Source organism: Ammospiza nelsoni, chromosome 31 (assembly GCF_027579445.1).
Source record: "Ammospiza nelsoni isolate bAmmNel1 chromosome 31, bAmmNel1.pri, whole genome shotgun sequence".
Taxonomy (NCBI): Eukaryota; Metazoa; Chordata; class Aves; order Passeriformes; family Passerellidae; genus Ammospiza; species Ammospiza nelsoni.
The window spans coordinates 3013797-3032756 of record NC_080663.1 but is presented as its reverse complement, the minus strand read 5'-3'; the positions used below and the strand labels follow the sequence as shown (position 1 = coordinate 3032756).

At 57.1% G+C, this 18960-nt stretch overlaps 1 protein-coding gene across 1 annotated transcript; it reads left to right on the top strand.

The window, feature by feature from the left end:
- The first annotated feature begins 9461 nt into the window (after positions 1-9461).
- LOC132085556 (uncharacterized) lies at positions 9462-18647 on the top strand. The gene is made up of 8 exons (XM_059491016.1): positions 9462-9550; positions 9919-10923; positions 11329-12357; positions 12797-13804; positions 14217-14524; positions 14597-15221; positions 15622-16629; positions 16887-18647. Exons 1-8 carry the CDS (start codon positions 9536-9538, stop codon positions 17766-17768), a joined length of 5880 nt encoding a protein of 1959 aa, XP_059346999.1. The 5' UTR covers positions 9462-9535; the 3' UTR covers positions 17769-18647.
- Positions 18648-18960: the final 313 nt, after the last annotated feature.

Genomic DNA, 18960 nt, shown 5'->3' with positions numbered 1-18960 from the left:
GAGAACTCCGGAAAGGGGCGAGGCGACAACACGGGAAACGGGGAACGGAAACGGCCCCGGGCGGGGCGGCAGCGGCCGCGGTCAGCACCGGGAGAGGGGGGACGATGAGGAAGGGCTGGTGGGGGGGCTGGGGAGGTGTGAGGGAAAACTGGGGGGTCCTGAGGAGATCTGGGGTCCTGAGGTGTGAAAATGCCACTTATTTTTAAAATTCTAAAAGTTGAATAGTAATGAAATGGTTATTAAAATAGCAATATAATTAGAGTAATAAAAATTTGAACAATTGAGATGAGGACAATACGAGACAATAAGAACTAAGAGTTACGGACAGTCTGGGTACCTCTTTCTGGGCAAAATGATCCCAAAATAGGACACCCGTTAACAGAGGATTAACCCTTAAAAGCAATAGCCTGTTGCATATTCATCCATCTCATACATGATGCATAAATTCCATTCAAACAAAGGATTCTGTCTGGTCAGTGCCACCTTCTTCCTCTGAATCCTGACTTCAGGGCTGAGCAAGGCGGGAAGAAGTTCGTTTCTTCTGATAAGGGAGCAACAAATTCTCTTTCTCTGAAAGATTTTGGTGTCTTGTGGCTGCTATCTGGTGAGAGTACCTCATTCCTTTCTTTAAAAAATATCTCACATATATGGTTTCTATTTTAACTACAAAAGTTACATTTTAACTACAAAACTACATTTACAATACTATTAAAATGTTAATACAGCACTACTAATCAATACAACATAATACATACAGTAAATATCTGCATAGAGCCATATAATATGCACTTTTCACATGAGGGGATGTGGAGGGTCCTGAGGGGGTTTGGGGGGTCCTGAGGGGACGTGAGAGGTTTTAGGGGATCCTGAGGGGATTTAGAAAGATCTGAGGGGGGTTGGGGGGATCCTGAGGGAGACCTGGGGGTGCTGAGGGGATGTGAGGGGTTCTGAGGGGGTTTGGGGTGATCTGAGGGAGAATTGGGGGTCTGGAAGGGGTTTGAGGTGGATTTTGTGGGGCTCTGAGGCTGAATTGAGGGTCCTGAGGGGATCTGAGGGGGTTCTTGAGGGGCTTTGGGTGGATTTTGGGTGGTTGTGAGGGAGAATTGGGGCTCCTGAGGGGGTCTGGGGATTCTGACAGGATTGGGGGCGGAACGTGAGAGGGATTTTGGGGGGTCCTGAGGGAGAATTGGGGTCGTGGGGGGATTTGGGGAGGAGTTTGAGGGGGTCCTGAGGAAATTTGAGGGTACCGAAGGAATATAGAGGGATTTTGGGGGGGTCCTTTACTGGATTTGGGGGTTTGTTACAGAATTTTGGGGGGCCTGGACTGATTTTGGGGTGACCTTGGGGGTCCCTGACCACATCTGGGGCAATTTTTGGGGATTTGGGGTCATTTTGGAGTCCCTGGCTAGATTTTAGGGAAATCTCATGTGATTTTTGGGTCCCTGACTGGATTCTGGGGGTATTTGCAGTAATTTCGGGGTATTTTGGGATAATTTTGGGGTCCCTGGCCTGATTTTGAGCATTCCTGCTGGGATTTCGGTGTCTTTTTGGGTAATTTCAAGGTCCCTGACTTGATTTTGGGGGTCTCTGACAGGATTTTGAGGTATTTTGGTGTAATTTTGGGGTCTCTGACCAGATATTGGGGGTCCCTGATGGGATTTTGATGGAATTTTGGGGTATTTAGGGTAATTTTGGGATCCCTGATGGAACTTTGGGCATCCCTGATGGGATTTGGGGGTGATTTGCTGCAATTTTGGGGTCCCTGATGGGATTTCAGGGGTTCTTGATCATATTTTGGGGGAGGGGGTAATTTGGGGGGATTTTGGTGCAATTTCAGGGTCTCTGATAGGATTTTAGGGAGTCTGTGACTGGATTTTGGGGTAATTTTGGGGTCCCTGATGGGACTTTGGGATATTTTGGTGCAATTTTTGGGGTCATTTGGGGTAATTTTGCGGTCCCTGATGGAATTTTGGGGTGTTTTGAGGTACTTTTGGGGTCCCTGATGGGATTTCAGGGTATTTTGGTATTTTTGGGGTGATTTGGGGTAATTCCAGGGTCTGTTAGGGTATTTGGATGTAATTTTGGGGTATTTTGGTGTATCTTGGTTTGAACAGAGAGGTGTGTGCTGAGGAAGGCAGGAGACCCCCAAAATGGAAAATGTGAACCACCTCCCTCTGAATTGTTATAAATTTGAAATTAAAAGGCGCTCAGGGAAAGATATGGGAGGAAGAATAACAGTTCTTTGTTTGGGAAGGAAAATAAAATAAAATAAAATAAAATAAAATAAAATAAAATAAAATAAAATAAAATAAAATAAAATAAAATAAAATAAAATAACATAAAATAAAATAAAATAAAATAAAAATCTGGAAATAAAGATAAAAATAAAATGAAGTATAAAAAGAAAGTAAAAAAAATACAGAAATAAAAATAATATAAAATAAAAAATAAAAATAAAACAAATCAATAAATAATAAAAAGAGAAATAAAAATAAAAATTAGGTAAAAATAAAATAAAAAATAAAAAATAAAGTAATAAATAATCTAAATATAGAAATAAGAATATAAATAAGAAAAATAAAATGAAGAATAAAAACAAAATTGAAAAAAATTTAAAAGAGAGAAATAAAAACAATATAAAAAGAAAATAAAAATAAGATAAAAATAAGAATAAAAGTAGTAAAAATAAAGTAAAAAAATAAAAACAATCAAAATAAAGTCAAAAACCAAAATAAGAAGAAAGCTGCTCCTCTGGGAATGCAGTGGGAAAGGCTCTCTCGTGTTCCAAATCTGATATTATCCAGGTAGGAGAGCTTGGCTCCTCTCCCTGGGCGGAGGAACTCCCAATGGGATAATGGAATTTTTATCATCCATGCAGTGACACTCAATGGCCCATGAACAGAAGATAAATAATTATTAATGGCTCATTAACAGAAGATATGTCCTGGAGGGAGGACTGACTGTGGAAGCGATAAAGAAAACTGCCCAATGAGCAGAAGAGAACAGCCCCACCAGGTTGGATAGAATACACACCCCCATTTCCAACCTTTAGACACACCTGGGACACCTGAGTGACACCTGCCACACCTGGACAGGTGCAGGGACAGGTTTGTGAGGCACACGGGCACCTGTGGGGGGACAGGGACATGGGGGGACTCAGGGTGATGTCATGGGAGTGACGTTATCACACCTGGGGGGGTGACACACCCAGGGAGGGGTGGTGACATCATACCTGGTAGAGTTGGTGACATCATACCTGGGAGTGTGGACAGGTGAGGAGGGAGGGGACAGCTGGGTACAATGGTGACGTCATGCCCAGGTGAGCCTGGAGGTCACATACCTGGATGATGTCACACCAGGTGGGGGTCACGTCACACCTGGGCAGGAGAGCGGGTGTGGGCAGGTGATGTCATGGAGAGGTGAGCTGGTGACATCACACCTGGGTGGGTGATGTCATAACCAGGTGACATCACAAATGGATAGCCAGGTCCAACTCACATCTGGAACACTCACACATGGATCCCCCCTCACACCTGAGTTCCATCCCACCCAGATGTTTGGGTTCCTGAACACCTGTATCACCAGCACACCTGGGCACCTGCACCCTGCCCAGACACACCTGGATCCCCCCCAAAAAGCACCTGGACCCACAGAGGAACACCTGGAACTGCCCCCGGGACCCCTGGAACACTCCCAAAAACACCTGGAAATGCCACCTGGATCACCCCTGGGACACCTGAACGCCCCTCACCTGGATTCCCTCAAAGTTACCTGGATCTTCCCAAAACCCACCTGGATCCCCCCAGGGACACCTGGACCCATGCAGGAACACCTAGAACTGCCCCAAAAACATCTGGACCCACTCAAAACTCACCTGGACCTCCCCAAAAACCACCTGGGACTCTCAAAATCCCACCTGTCCCCTCCCCCCATGATGTCACAGATGTGGCTGTTGGTTGGTGGCCCTGGAATGACACAGGGGTGGTGGCACTGGGACAGCCCTGGGGACACTGGGGCAGTGACAGTGGGATAGAACTGGTGGCACTGGGGTGGTGACAGTGGGGCAGCCCTGGGGACACTGGGTTGGTGACAAAGGGATGGAACTGGAGACACTGGGACAGGGCTGGTGGCAGTGGCACAGGGACACTGGGACTGAACTGGTTGCAGTGGGATCAAACTGGTGCCACTGGATGGGTGGCACTGCCATGTCCCTGGTGCCACCTGTGCGGTGTCCCCATGTCCCCGCAGTGTCCCTGGGGTGGCTGAGGACGGTCACCTGCTGCTGGCCCTGCCCGCGGTGGCCGTGTCCTGCCAGGTGGCCCAGCGGGTGAGGGGACATCACGATGTCACCTGGCCACCAGCGGGGCCGCCAGCGGGCTGTGGCCATGTGGAGACAGGGCCTGGGGGGTGACTCATGTCCCTCTGTCCCTCCTGGCTTGGGCCGTTATTCAGGCCTGTTCTCGGCTGGGACAGGGGCTTGTCACCCGGCCGTGTTTGCCCTCCGGAGTGTCCCCAGAGTGTTCCCAGAGTGTCCCCAGCAGCCATGGAGCCCCACAAGGTGCGAGAAGCTCGGCTTGGGGTGGCGGGAGGGGACAGGGGATCGCAAAGGGGACAGGAGGGCGTGGCAGGAAGGGGGGAGGTGACAGAGGGGTGGAGGGGACTCAGAGTGGCAGGGGCATAGCAGAGGGGACAACATGGGGTCGCAGAGGGGATAAGGGGGTGACAAAGGGACAGACGAGACAGGGGAGCCCTCCAGGGAGTGGAGAAAGGGGACCCCGGGAGAGTACAGGGGCCACCGCAGGAGGTCACAAGTGCCACCTGACACCACCCCTGTCCCCTTCAGGTGCTGGAGCTGCTGGTGGCCATGGTGGCCATCCTGGGCGAGCTGGTGGCCACCGAGGCAGGGCTTTTTCCCAGGGTCCCTGAACAAGGCCCTGGAGACCTTCATGGATCACCTCCAGGACAGCCTGCTCCACCAGTGACACCTCCCTGGGCCACAGCAGCCGATACCCCTGGTGGCACCATGGTATCGCTCTGCATCCCATCAGTCTCACCTGCATGGACCATCTTGATTTCACCTCCCTGAGCCGGGCCTTGGCCAACCTCGGGGCCACCCCTGGGACCACCTGGGCCGATGTGAGAGCTGAGGCCAGCGTCTGGTGGGAGTGGGTGGACATGCTCACGGAGAGCTGGTCCCGGCTGGTTGAGGAGGCCACCAAGCTCCACCACAACTGGGATGAAGCAGCCACTGAGATGGGATGGTGGGTGGAGGTGGCCCTGGGGCTGCTGGAGCACTTGGTGGCCGCGTGTGACAGAGCCATGGCATTCTGCCAGGAGCTGCAGCACCGGCTCAGGTACATTGAGTCAGCCCTGGAGGAGACAGAGGAGCCATCCCCTGATTTCTGTGTGGTATTGGTGGCCACGGTGGCAGAGGACGAGTGGCTGTGGAAGGCCAGCGCGCACCTGTTCAGGCGTCACCTGCAGGGGGTACTTGGGGACATCCACAGGCTCCTCTCAAATCCCCATGGTGGCCATGGTGGCCCTGCAGTGGGTGAGCAGTGCCAAAGAGCCATCAAGGACATCCTGAGGCTGCTGCAGGGACAGCCATGTCACCACTGAGCAGTCATCGGGCTGGTGGCACCTCTGTGGAGACTCGGAGATGCTCTGGGAACACTGTGGGGACACCTGAGGACACTTTGGGAAGGCATGTGTGTCTGGCATGGGTGGGGGGGTGAATGAGCCCCCTTGGTGACTTGCAGCAGACTCGGCTGCAATTTGGGGGTCCGGGGGGGGGCCCTGGGCAGCCCCTGCTGCTGAACACTGACCCTGCCCCGGGGGGCACTGGGACCCCCCAAAAACCGCACCTGCACCCCCTTCAGTGCTCCCAACACCCCCTCGAGCACTGACCCCCCCTCATCGTGAACCAGGACCCCCCAAAAACCACACCTGCACCCCATTCAGTGCCCTTGACCTCCCTCGAGCACTGACCCCCCCTCACTGAGCCCTGGGACCCCCCAAAAATGGCACCCACACCCCCTTGGTTCCTTCCAATCCCCCTTTGAGCACTGATCCCACCCTGAGGGGCACCGGGACCCCCCAAGAATCGCGCCTGCACCCCCTTAGGTCCAACTGGTGCCTGGAGAGCATGAAAGACAAAGGTTAAAAGTTTACCCAGGGGTAAAAAGAGGGGGGCACCCAGCACTGGGGGTTACCTCGATTTCCCCCTTCACCTTCTGGAGGGAAAACAAAAGCCCTGAATTGTGTCTGGCACTTGGGAAGAAAAGGAAAAGGAGAAGGAAGGGTGGGGAGGATGAGGCGTAATTAAATTCTTAAATTAAGAATTCAAACCTTCAGGGGAGAGGATGCCACATTTCCGGCTGTGGTAGAAACTTGGCAGCAGAGCCACAGAATCTGGTTTATACCTTTAGATACTTTACGTTTAGATCTTTAGATTTTTCCCCATTTATTAATGCCAGTGTTAATTGTGTTCCACAAACTGTGCACAGGTTCTGTGGCAGGGGTAAATACACATTCCTGAGTTTAGACATTATTCAAATATTCCTGAGAGGTTTGGATGTTCCAGGAGCTCTTGTTTGGTTTTAACCTCTCACTTGTCTGCAGGACATTCTGTCGATTAGGTCAATACATTTGATTTCTTCTCCTGGTTCCATCCTGTTGTTTCACACCCCCTGATAAATTAATGGATTCTTGTCATGTTTGTGTCACTGTTATCATCACCTGGAGAAGTCGGTCTGCAGGTGTGAGAAAGACCAGAACTGTTTTACATTTGAGTCAGTTACACAAAAGCATTTTAACATTGCATAGTCCCTATTTTAACATTTATTATTTATCTATTTAATATTTGTCTATTTTTAATGTTTTAAAGCTTATGATATATTGATTTATTACTCCAGCATTAAATCAGTTACATGATGCACAGATAAACTGATCGATTATATTGAACCAGCGAGCAACTGCAAGGAATTATCAATAATCAATTATCAAGTACCACAGCAGAATACTTGTGAAAGTATTCTTTTGCAGAAGCAAATACAGAATTGCTGCAGCCCATGCAGAATTGCAGAGGCCAATGCAGAATTGCAGAGGCCAATGCAGAATTACAGAAGCCAATTGCTAAATTGTCATTTATGACCCGGCTCTGTTGCAGGCACAGTGGAAAGCTGGAAGCTGCTGAGGGGACTCATTCACCCCTGTCCCCTTTCCCTGACTGTCCCCAGAGTGTCCCTGAGTGTCCTCAGAGTGCCCCTAAGTCTCCTTGTGTGTCCCCAGAATGTCCCTGTTTGTCCTCTCTGTGTGTCCTTATGTGTCCCCAGTGATGTCATCCCAGGAACTCCCATCAGGATTTGGGACAATATCAATGAAATTTCCCAGAAAATTCCCCAGATTTGTCTCAACTCTCACGTGGTGGGGGGCGGAGGGGGTACAGGTGACAGCAGTGATGTCCCCGATGATGTCACTGCCCTGATGACATCACAGCAGTGACATCGCTGATCCTGCAGCAGCCTCGGGATGTCCCTGATGGCTTTTTGGCATCTCTCGGCCACCATGTGGCCACAGGAGCCATCAGAGCTCCCAGGGCTTCCAGGGGCGTTCGTGAGGAGCCTGCAGATGTCCCCAAGTGTCCCCAGCAGGGGATGCATGGCCAGGCAGGCTTTGGCCTCCCACAGCTGCTCAGCCTTGGCCACTGTGGCCACCAAGGCCCTGGGGACATTGGGGGATGCCTCATTTGTCCCCTTCAGGATGGCCTTGGTGGCCTTGAGCCAGCGGATCATCTCGAAGACAAAATACCTGGCTCTGTCACATGCCAGCATCAAGTGCTCCAGCGGCCCCAGGGCCACCTGCGAACGCTGTCCCCTCCTGATGGCCGCCTCCTCCTCCTCGCTGGCCGCCTCCTCCTCCTCCTTGGTGGCTGCTGCCACCCAGCCCTCCTGTGCAGCCCCTGCTGAGGCCACCTCCTCCCTGTCCAGGGCCACTGGTGACTGCTGGGCCGTGGCCACCGGGTTGTCCCCAGCTGTCTCCCTGAGGTGGCCTCATCCTACAAGTCTCCGACCTGGTGATGACCTCAGTGGTGGCCTGGGTGGTGGCCTCGGTGGTGGCCTTGTCCTCACAAGCCTCACAGAACACGGAGGTCCCCCAGGACAGCAGCTACCAACTCTCTCCAAGCAGGCACCACCAACTCCTGCCAGGCCCAGGCTGAGGCTCTCACCTTGGCCCAGGTGGTGCCTGGGGTGGACCTGAGAGTGGCCAGGGCCTGGCCTAGGGAGGGGACATTGCAGTGGCCCAGGGAGGTGACACCACGGTGGTTCGGGGCCTTATGGAGGTTCCAGGCAAAGCTCCTCAGGGACTCTGGGGACACTCTGGGGACACGCGCTGCTGCCCGTCCCTCTGCGGCCCAGTCATGGTGGCAGCCACCTTGCCCAGGGTGGCCACCACGGCCACCAGAGCCCAGAGCACCTGAGAAGGGGACAGCTGGGGAGGGGACAGGGGAGGTGTCAGGGACCTGGTGGCACTTACGGCCTCCTGCGGTAGCCGTAAGTTCCCTCCCAGTGTCCCCTTTGTTCCCTCCTGCAGGGCTCTGCTGTCCCCTCTGTCTCTTTGCCACCCCCTAGTCCCCTCTGCCACACCCTGCCACCCTGCTGCTGTCCCCTCTGCCACCCTCGGTCCCCTCCACCCCTCTGTCACGTTCCCCCTTCCTGCCACACCCTCCTGTCCCCTCTGTCACCCCCGTGTCCCCCCATGCAGGGATTGTCGCACCTCGCGGGGCTCCATGGCCACTGGGGACACTCTGGGGACACTCTGGGGACACTCCAGGTGACAAACACACCCAGGTGACAGCTGGGGACACACGGGAATGTGGCATGGCCAGATGGAGGGAGCAGGAAGAGGTGACATCACTGTCCCCTGTGCCTCCCCCCACCTGTGGGGCCAGGGCAGGGTCCCCCCAATGTCCCCTTGATGTCCCCAGTGGAGCCCCGATGTCCCCTGAGTGTCCCTACATGGCCCTGGTGTTGCCCCAATGTCCCCCACAAGGCCCAAGTGTCCCCCTGATATCCAGCTGGGGATACCAGGGACTCACCGGGGTCCTGTTGGGGACCTTGGGGACACCCCTGTGTCCTTCTCTTGGGGACACTGGGGCCACCTTGACGTTCACTGTGCCGCTTTGGGTCACCACGATGTCCCCAATGTCCCCACAGTGTCCCCAACAGGACCCTGGTGTGTCGCCCGTGTCCCCAACAGGACATTGGGGGACACTTGAGCCTTGTTGGGACCCTGAGGGGACACTGGGTGCCGTTGGGGACATCGGGGGGGACATTGGGCACACTGCCCTGGCCCCGAGGGGGGAGGAGGGGGGGCAGTGACATCACCTCTTCCTGCTTCCTCCATCTGGGTGTGTCCCGTTCCTGTGTGTCCCCAACCGTCACCCGGGCATGTTTGTCAGCCGGAGTGGCCCCAGAGTGTCCCCAAGGCATCCCCAGAGTGTCCCTGGAGTGTCCCTGGAGTGTCCCCAGCTGCCATGGAGCCCCTTGAGGTGCGATAATCCTGGAGTGGTGGTGGGGGGAGGAGACAGAGGGGACACGGGGGTGACAGAGGGAACATGGGGAGGGGGGCAAAAGGGGGCAGTGGGGGATGGAGGAGACACGGGGGTGGTGGGAGGGGACAGGGGGTCGCAAGGGGGACAAGACGGCGTAGGAGGAAGGGGGAGGGTGACAGAGGGGGATGGGGAGGACAACAGGGGGTGGCAGGGGGTGGCAGAGAGGTCGGGGAGTGACAAAGGGACAGAGGGACAACAGAGCCCTCCAGGGAGGTGACAAAGGGGACCCCGGGAGGGGACAGGGGCCTCTCCAGGAGGCTGTAAGTGCCACTAGGTCCCTGACACCTCCCCTGTCCCCTCCCCAGCTGTCCCCGGCCCTGCTGCAGCCACAGGACACCATGGTGGCCATCCTGGGTGAGTTGCTGGCCACCCTGCCCAGCCTGGATGAGACGCTGTCCGTGTCCCTAAGATGCCTGTACTTGGACCTGGTGAAATTCACCAGGGACCTCCGGGCCACCCTGTACCGCACTGATGACACATGGTGGCATCGAGATGTCACCACGGATGATGATGACCCTCCCACCTCCCGGAGCCAGGCCTTGGCTGCCTATGAGAGCACCCCATTTAACATGCAAAAGGATATGATATGGAGGGACTTCATACGGCAGTGGTCGGTGCATGCGCTTGTGAACAGCTGGGCCGAGCTGGCCAGGGCGGCCTCCAAGCTCCGTGACACCTGCAGGGATTTGGCCACCAAGGCGGCCACTGAGGCGGCCAACGCCACTGCCCGGGCCAGGGAGCTGCAGGAGAAGGCTGCCCGTTATGGGACAGCTCAGGAAAACATGGGGGAGCTGGGTCAGGCCCTGGGCAGGGAGGAGGGGGCTGAGGTGGTGGCCAGGCGTGAAGCCCAGGTGAGGAGAGAGGCCAGGGTGGCTGCCAGTGAGGCAAGAAGGGCCACCATGGAGAGACAGTGGGTGGAGGCGGCCCTGGGGCTGCTGGAGCGCTTGGTGGCCGCATGTGAAGAAGCCACCGCATTCCCCCGGGAGCTGCAGCGCCTGCTCAGGGAGACCAAAGCCACCCTGGAGGGGACAAATGAGGCATCCCCCGATGTCCCCAAGGACGTGGTGAATAAATTGGCCATGGCTGAGCGGCTGTGGGAGGCCAACGCCCGACAGGCTACGCGTCACCTGGTAGGGACACTTCCAGACACCATCAAGTTCTTGTTCACTGGTGATCCCACCAGCCCCAGTGTCTGTGGGGTGGCTGAGCGGTGCCAAAGAGCCATCGAGGACATCCCAAGACTCCTTCGACCCCCAGAGTGTCCTCAGAGTGTCCCCAAGGTGTCTCCAGTGAGCATGGAGGTCCAAGAGGTTTGACGGGGGGGGAAGGGGGTAAGGGGGACAGAGGGGACATTGGGGGGGAAGGGGTGATGGGGGATGAGGAAGGGGGCAATGGGGGATGTGAGGACACAGGGGGATTGGTGGGAGGGGACAGGGGGTTGCAAAGGGGACAGGAAGGAGTGGCAGGAAGGGGGGAGGTGACATGGTGGGGGCAGTGGGAGATGGGGAGGTCACGGGGATGGGGGGGTGGCAGAGGGGACAGGAGAGAGGCAGAGGGTGGGAGGGGCTATGAGGGGAGGGTAAGGGGGTGGCAGAGGGAACAAGAGGCCGACAAAGGGATGGAGGGAACAAAGGGGCCGCCTCAGTGGCAGGGGGCCACCCCCAGAGGCCATAAGGGCCCCCAGCTCCCTGACACCTCCCTTGTCCCCTCCCCAGCTGATTCCGGCCCTGCTGCAGCCACAGATCACTGTGGTGGCCATCCTGGGTGAGCTGCTGGCCACCCTGCCCAGTCAAGACGAGATGATTCTGCTCAGCTATGCAGGGAGACTGTGCAAGGACCTGGAGGACATCACCAAGGACCTCCGGGTCACCCTGTACTGCACTGATGACACCTGGTGGCACAGCAATGTGACCTCCGATGATGATGATGATGCTCCCACCTCCGATGATGATGAACCTCTCGTCTGCTTGAGCCGAGCTCTGGCTGCCTGGGAGAACACCCCATGGACCCCCCAGAACCATGTGACACGGGAGGCCAGCAAGTGGCAGCGGTCGCTAGCTGTGCTTGTGGACAGCTGGGCCAAACTGGCCACGACAGCCACCCATCTCTACGAAATCTGCAGCTGGATGGCCACTGAGGCAGCTGACATGGTGGCCACCGCCCAGGCCTGGGAGTTGCAGGCCGTGGCTGCCCGTTATGGGACAGCTCAGGAAAACATGGTGGAGCTGGGTCAGGACCTGGGCAGGGAGGAAGGGGCCAAGGTAGTGGCCGGGCATGGAGCCCAGGTGAGGAGAGATGCCAGGGTGGCTGCCAGCTGGGCAAGAAGGGCCACCATGGTGAGACAGCGGGTGGAGGCAGCCCTGGGGCTGCTGGAGCGCTTGGTGGCCGCGTGTGACGAAGCCTCTGCATTCCCCCGGGAGCTGCAGTGGCGGCTTAGGGACACCAAGGCTGCCCTGAAGGGGACAAATGTGGCGTCCCCTGATATCCCCAAGGACTTGGTGGCCAAGGTGGCCGAGTGTGAGCAGTTGTGGGAGGCCAACGCCCGCCTGGTCAAGGATCACCTGTTGAGGGCAGTTGATGACATAATCAAGTTCTATTTTGATGGTGGTCCCATCAGCCCCAGTGCCTGTGAGGTGGCCGAGCGGTGCCAAAGAGCCATTGAGGACATCCCAAGGCTCCTCAGACCCCTGGATCATCTCCAAGATGTCCCCAGGGTATCCCCAGTGAGCATGGAGCTACAAGAGGTGCGACTGGGGCGGGGGGGGGGGGGGGGGTGGGGGGGGCTGGAGAGAGAGGGGGAGAGAGAGGATGCTGTGGGGAAGGGGAGGCAGCAATGGGGGGGACATGGAGGATGGTGAGAGGGGACAGGGGGTCACAAAGAGGACAGGAGGGGGAGTGACAGGAAGGGGGGAGGTGACAGAGGGGTGGAGTGGAGAAAGGGGTGATGAGTGGCAGTGGGGGGTGGGGGTACACAGGGGGAGGGGACATAGGAGGTGGGAGAGGGGGCAGCAGTGGGAGCAGGGGGTGGGAGAAGCTACGAGGGGAGGGGCAGAGAGTGGCAGAGGGAACAAGAGACTAAGAAAGGGATGGAGGGGACAAAGAGGACCCCTCGGGGCCAGGGCGCTATCCCAGGAGGCTGTAAGTGCCACGAGGTTCCTGACACCTCCCTTGTCCCCTTCCCAGCTGTCCCTGGCCCTGCTGCAGCCACAGGTCACCGTAGTAGCCATCCTGGGCGAGCTGCTGGGCACCCTGCGCAGTCAGGCCAAGATGAAGGTCGTGTCGGCATTGCGCCTGTACTGGGATCTGGTGGACTTCACCAAGGACCTCTGGGTCACCCTGTACTGCACTGATGACACCTGGTGGCGCCGGAATGTGACCTCCGATGATGATGACCCTGTCACCTCCTTGAGCCAGGCCCTGACTGCCTTCAAAGGCATCCTATGGACTCGCTGGAACCATGTGACAATGGTGGCCAGCAAGTGGCAGGGGTCGGTGGCTGCGCTTGTGAACAGGTGGGCCCAGATGGTCAGGAAGGCCACCAAGCTCCGTAACACCCGCAGGAGGGTGGCCACTGAGGAAGTCGACAGGGCGGCCTCCGCTACCGCCTGGGCCAGGGAGCTGCAGGCCAAGGCTGCACGTTTTGGGACAGCTCAGGAAAACATGGTGGAGCTGGGTCAGGACCTGGGCAGGGAGGAGGGGGCCAAGGTGGTGGCCGGGCATGAAGCCCGGGTGAGGAGAGATGCCAGGGTGGCTGCCAGCGAGGCAACAAGGGCCACCGTGGAGAGACAGCGGGTGGAGACGGCCCTGGGGCTGCTGGAGCGCTTGGTGGCCGCGTGTGACGAAGCCTCTGCATTCCCCCGGGAGCTGCAGCGTAGGGTTGGGGACATTGAGGCCACCCTGAAGGGGACAAATGCGGCGTCCCCTGATGTCCCCGAGGACTTGGTGGCCAAGGTGGCCATGGCCGAGCAGCTGTGGGAGGCCAACACCCGCCTGGCCAAGGATCACCTGCTGGGGACACTTCAAGACACCATCAAATTCTTGTTCACTGGTGGTCCTGCCAACCTCAGTGAGGTGGCTGAGAGGTGCCAAAGAGCCATCGAGGACATCCCAAGGCTCGTTCGCCCCCAGGAGGGTCCCCAAGGTGTCCCCAATGTGTCCCCAGTGGGCATGGAGCTCCAAGAGGTGCAACGAGTATGAGGGGGGTGGGGGGGGACAGAGGGGATAGTGGGTGGGGAGGGGGCAATGGGGGATGGGGGTGATATTGAGGATGGCGGGAGGGGACAGGGGGTCACAAAGGGGACAGGAGGAAGTAGCAGGAAAGGGAGAAGGTGATGGGGTGGAGGGGACATAGAGGGGAGGAGGCAGTGGAGGATGAGTGGGAGATGGGACGGTAGGGACATAGGAGGTGGCAGGGGGGGTCAGAGGGGAAAGCAGTGTGGACAGGGGACAGGAGGGGCTACGAGGGGAGGGGCAGGGGGTGGCAGAGGAAACCAGAGGCGGACAAATGAATGGAGGGGACAAAGGGGACCCCTCAGTGGCAGGGGGCTATCCCACGAGGCCAAGTGCCACCACATCTGTGACACCTCCTCTGTTCCCTCCCCAGCTGTCCCCGAACCTGCTGCAGCCACAGGTCGCCGTGGTATCCATCCTGGGCGAATTGCTGGCCACCCTGACCAGTCTGGATAAAATGATTCTGCTTGAGTCTCCAGGGTGCCTGTACAAGGACCTGGATGAATTCACCAATGAGCTCTGGGAGACCATGGAGTGCATTAAGGGCATCTGGTGGCGCGTCGATATCACCTTGAACTGGGATTTCTCTCTCATCTCCCTGAAGCAAGCACTGGCCGCCTACAAGAGCACCCCATGGACCACCTGGGACGATGTGACAGAGGAGGCACTCAAGTGGCAGTGGTCAGTGGATGCCCTTGTGAACAGCTGGGCCAAGCTCACCAGGGCAGCCACTGAGCTCCGCAACACCTGCAGGGTGATGGCCACCAGGGTGGCCACTGAGGCAACCAACACAGTCGCCCGGGCCAGGGAGCTGCAATACAAGGTTAACCATTATTGGACGGCTCAGGAAAACATGGTGGAGCTGGGTCAGGCACTGGGCAGGGAGGAGGCGGCCGAGGTGGTGGCTGGGCATGGAGCCCAGGTGAGGAGAGAGGCCAGGGTGGCTGCCAGCGAGGCAAGAAGGGCCACCATGGAGAGACAGCGGGTGGAGGCGGCCCTGGGGCTGCTGGAGCGCTTGGTGGCTGCGTGTGACGAAGCCACCGCGTTCCCCCGGGAGCTGCAGCGCAGGATTGGGGACATCAAGGCTGCCCTGGAGGGGACAAATGAGGCATCCCCTGATGTCCCTGAGGCCTTGGTGGCCCAAGTGGCTGTCGCTGAGCAGATGTGGGAGGCCAATGCCCGCCTGGCCAAGGATCACTTGACGGGGACACTTAAAGACATCAAGGACTATTTCAATGGTGGTTCCGCCAGCTCCAGTGCCTGTGGGGTGGCTGAACAGTGCCAAAGAGCCATCGAGGACATCCCAAGGTTCCTTCAATGCCCAAAGCGTCCCCAGAGCGTCCCCAAGGTGTCTCCCTTGAGTATGGAGCTCCAAAAGGTGTGATGGGGGTGGGGGGAGGGTTGCAAGGGGAACAGAGAGGCGGAGTGGGGGCAATGGGAGATGGAGGGGACACAGGGGGTGGCGAATGGGACAGGGGGTCACAAAGGGGACAGGAGCGAGTGGCAGGAAGGGAGGAGTTGATGGGGGGAGGGGACACAGGAGGGAAGGGGTCAGTGGAGGATGAGGAGGACACGGGGGGGTGGTGGGGGGTGGCAGAGGGGGCAGCAGAGGGGCGGGGATGGGAGGGGCTACGAGGGGAGGGGCAGGGGGTGGCAGAGGGAACAGGAGGCTGACAAAGGGATGGAGGGAACAAAGGGGACCCCTCAGTGGCAGGGGGCCACCCCCAGAGGCCGTAAGTGCCACGAGGTACATGACATCTCCCCTGTCCCGTCTTCAGCTGTCCCTGGCCGTGCTGCAGCCACAGGTCACAGTGGTGGCCATCTTGGGTGAGCTGCTGGCCACCCTGCCCAGTCAGGCCAAGATGATGCTGCCTGTGTCCATGGCAAGCCTGTGCTGGGACCTGGTGGTCTTCACCGAGAAACTCCGGGTCACCCTGTACTGCACTGATGATGCCTGGTGGCACTGCAATGTCACCTCCGATGATGATGGCCCTGTCACCTCCTTGAGCCAGGCCCTGACTGCCTACAGGAGCACCCCATGGACGACTCGGAATCATGTGACAATGGTGGCCTGTGATTGGCAGGGGTTGGTGGCTGTGCTTGTGGGCAGGTGGGCCCAGCTGGCCAGGAAAGCCACCAAGCTCCGTGACACCTGCAGGGATTTGGCCACCGAGGCGGCTGACAGGGCGGCCACCACCACCACCCGGGCCAGAGAGCTGCAGGACGAGACTGCTCATTATGGGACAGCTCAGGAAAACATGGTGGAGCTGGGTCAGGCCCTGAGCAGGGAGGAGGGGGCCGAGGTGGTGGCCGGGCATGGAGCCCAGGTGAGAAGAGAGGCCAGGGTGGCTGCCAGCGAGGCAACAAGGGCCACCATGGTGAGACAGCGGGTGGAGGCGGCCCTGGGGCTGCTGGAGCGCTTGGTGGCCGCGTGTGACGAAGCCACCGCGTTCCCCCGGGAGCTGCAGCGCCTGCTCAGGGACATCGAGGCCACCCTGAAGGGGACAAATACGGCGTCCCCTGATGTCCCCGAGGACTTGGTGGCCAAGGTGGCCATGGCTGAGTGGCTGTGGGAGGCCAACGCCCGCCTGGCCAAGGATCACCTGCTGGGGACACTTCCAGACACCATCAAATTCTTGTTCAATGGTGGTCCAGCCAGCCCCAGTGCCTGTGTGTTTGCCAAGAGGTGCCAAAGAGCCATCGAGGACATTCCAAGGCTCATTCGACCCCTGGAGCATCCTCAGAGCGTCCCCAAGGTGTCAGCAGTGAGCACGGAGCCCCAAAAGGTGCGACAGGGGAGGGGGCGTTGGGGAGGCAGACAGAGAGGACACAAGGGGGTGGAGGGGTCATGGGGGGAGGGGGCAATGGGGGATGGGGGGCCCACGGTGGGGAGGGGACATGGGGGCCAGTGGGCGCTGGCAGCGGGGACAAGAGGCTGACAAATGGACGGAGGGGCAAAGCAGAAGCCCTCGGGGGCACGGGTCCACTGCAGGAGGCCACAAATGCCACAAGGTCCCTGACACCTCCCATGTCCCCTCTCCAGGTGTCCCCTCCACAGCTGCAGACGCTGGTGGCCGTGGTGGCCACCCTGGGTGAGGTGGTGGCCACCGTGACTGGGCCACACTGGGGTACGTGCCTGCGTGACTCCCCAGACTCCCTGCATAAGGACCTGAAGAACTTCACCCAGAGCCTCTGTGCGATCCTGAACCATGGCGGTGTCACCTCCCTTGGCCACCCTGGTGTCCCCTCCCTGAGAAGGGCCCTGGCCACCCTCTGGGCCACCCCTGGGACCCTCTGGGCCGATGTGAGAGCTGCAGCCAAGGCATGGCAGAAGTTGGTGGCCAGGCTTGTGGACAGCTGGGACTGGCTGGCCAGGGAGGCCACCAAACTCTGTGACATCTGGGGGAAGGTGGTCCCGGACCAGCAGCTGATGGTGGCCCTGGGCAAGGAGGTGATGGCCTTGGAAATGGCCACGCACAATGCCCAGGTGGCAGCAGTCACCAGTGAGGCCATGGGAGAGCCTGTGGCGGCCACCAGGAGGGGACATTGGGCAGAGGTGGCCCTGGGGCTGCTGCAGCGCTTGGTGGCCACATGTGACAGAGCCACCTTGTTCTACTGGAACATGGAGTGGTGGCTCAGGGACATGAAGGCCATCCTGAAGGGGACAAATGAGGTGTCCCCTGATGTCCTCCAGGCCTTGGTAGCCAAAGTGGCCAAGTTTGAGTGGCTGTGGGAGGCCAGCACCCGCCTGGCCAAGGATCACCTGCTTGGGACACTTGGGGTCATCGACAACATCCTCTTGAGTCCCTATGGTGGCTGGGGTGGCCCCGGTGGCCCTGGCAGCTGCACAGTGGCCAAGCAGTGCCAAAAAGCCATTGAGGACATCCCGAGGCTGCTGCAGGAAAGTTTCACATGGGAGCACTGACATCATCGGGGACATCGCTGCTGTCACCTGTGCAGTATTTGAGACAGATTTGGGGAATTTTCTGGGAATTTTCAATGATACTGTCCCAAATCCTGATGGGAATTCCTGGGGTGACATCACTGGGGACACTCTGGGGACACTCAGGGACACTCTGGGGATAGTCAGGGAAAGGGGACAGGGGTGAATGAGTCCCCTCAAGAGCTTCCAGCTTTCCACTGTGCCTGCAGCCCACCTGGGTCATAAATGCCAATTTAATAATTGCCTTTTGCACTTTTGTATTGCCTTTTACGCATTGTTATTGATCACCACCAATTTGATACAGTGTTTGATACCGATATTGATTATTGATGATTCATTGTAGCTGCTGGTTGGTGCAATATAATCTCTTAGTTCATGTGTGCACCATACAGCCTATTAATGAATGAATGAATGAATGAATGAATGAATGAATGAATGAATGAATGAATGAATGAATTCCCTCTGTATTCACACCGGGCTGATCTGAAGTCTGTGTCAGACACATCACTTGACCATTGTCACTGCCATATTTTCTGAAAAAATCCTCTTTGCCCAGGATTCTTCTTGTGGGAAGCCGAGAAGCTTCAGAGAAAAAAGAAAACAATTATCTGATTTGCTTCTCCTGTGTTTTGCTGCTTTGGAATGTGGTTGGAGATTGTTTATGCAACATGTGAATTGTTTTTACTTAATGACCAATCACCATCCAGCTCTGTTCGGACTCTGGAAGGAGTCACAAGTTTTTATTATTCATTCTTGTTAAGCCTTCTGTCTGTATCCTTTCTCTATTCTTTAGTAGAGATTCAGTACATCACTCTTTAATATAAAACAATACCATAAAATAATAAATTAGCCTTCTAGGAACATGGAGTCAGATTCTCAGTTCCTCCTTCATCCTGGGGACCCAGCAAATACCACAGACCCCACTGAGGGACAAGTGGTCAATAAATCCACCTCAATGTTCCTTGAGGGGAGCACAGCCAGGGAGCTGCTTCAAGGCGCTGTCACTGAGATATTTCCCCTTGGAAACCCTGGGTGGGAGGCAAATACACCAGAGCAGGTGGCAAAATTAAAATTATATCAAAGCCTCGTGGAATGTGGGTTAAAACTTGGGGTCTCTAAAGCTGTAAATTAGTCAAAGCTTTACCAAGTGAGGCAAAATTATGATGAATCACCC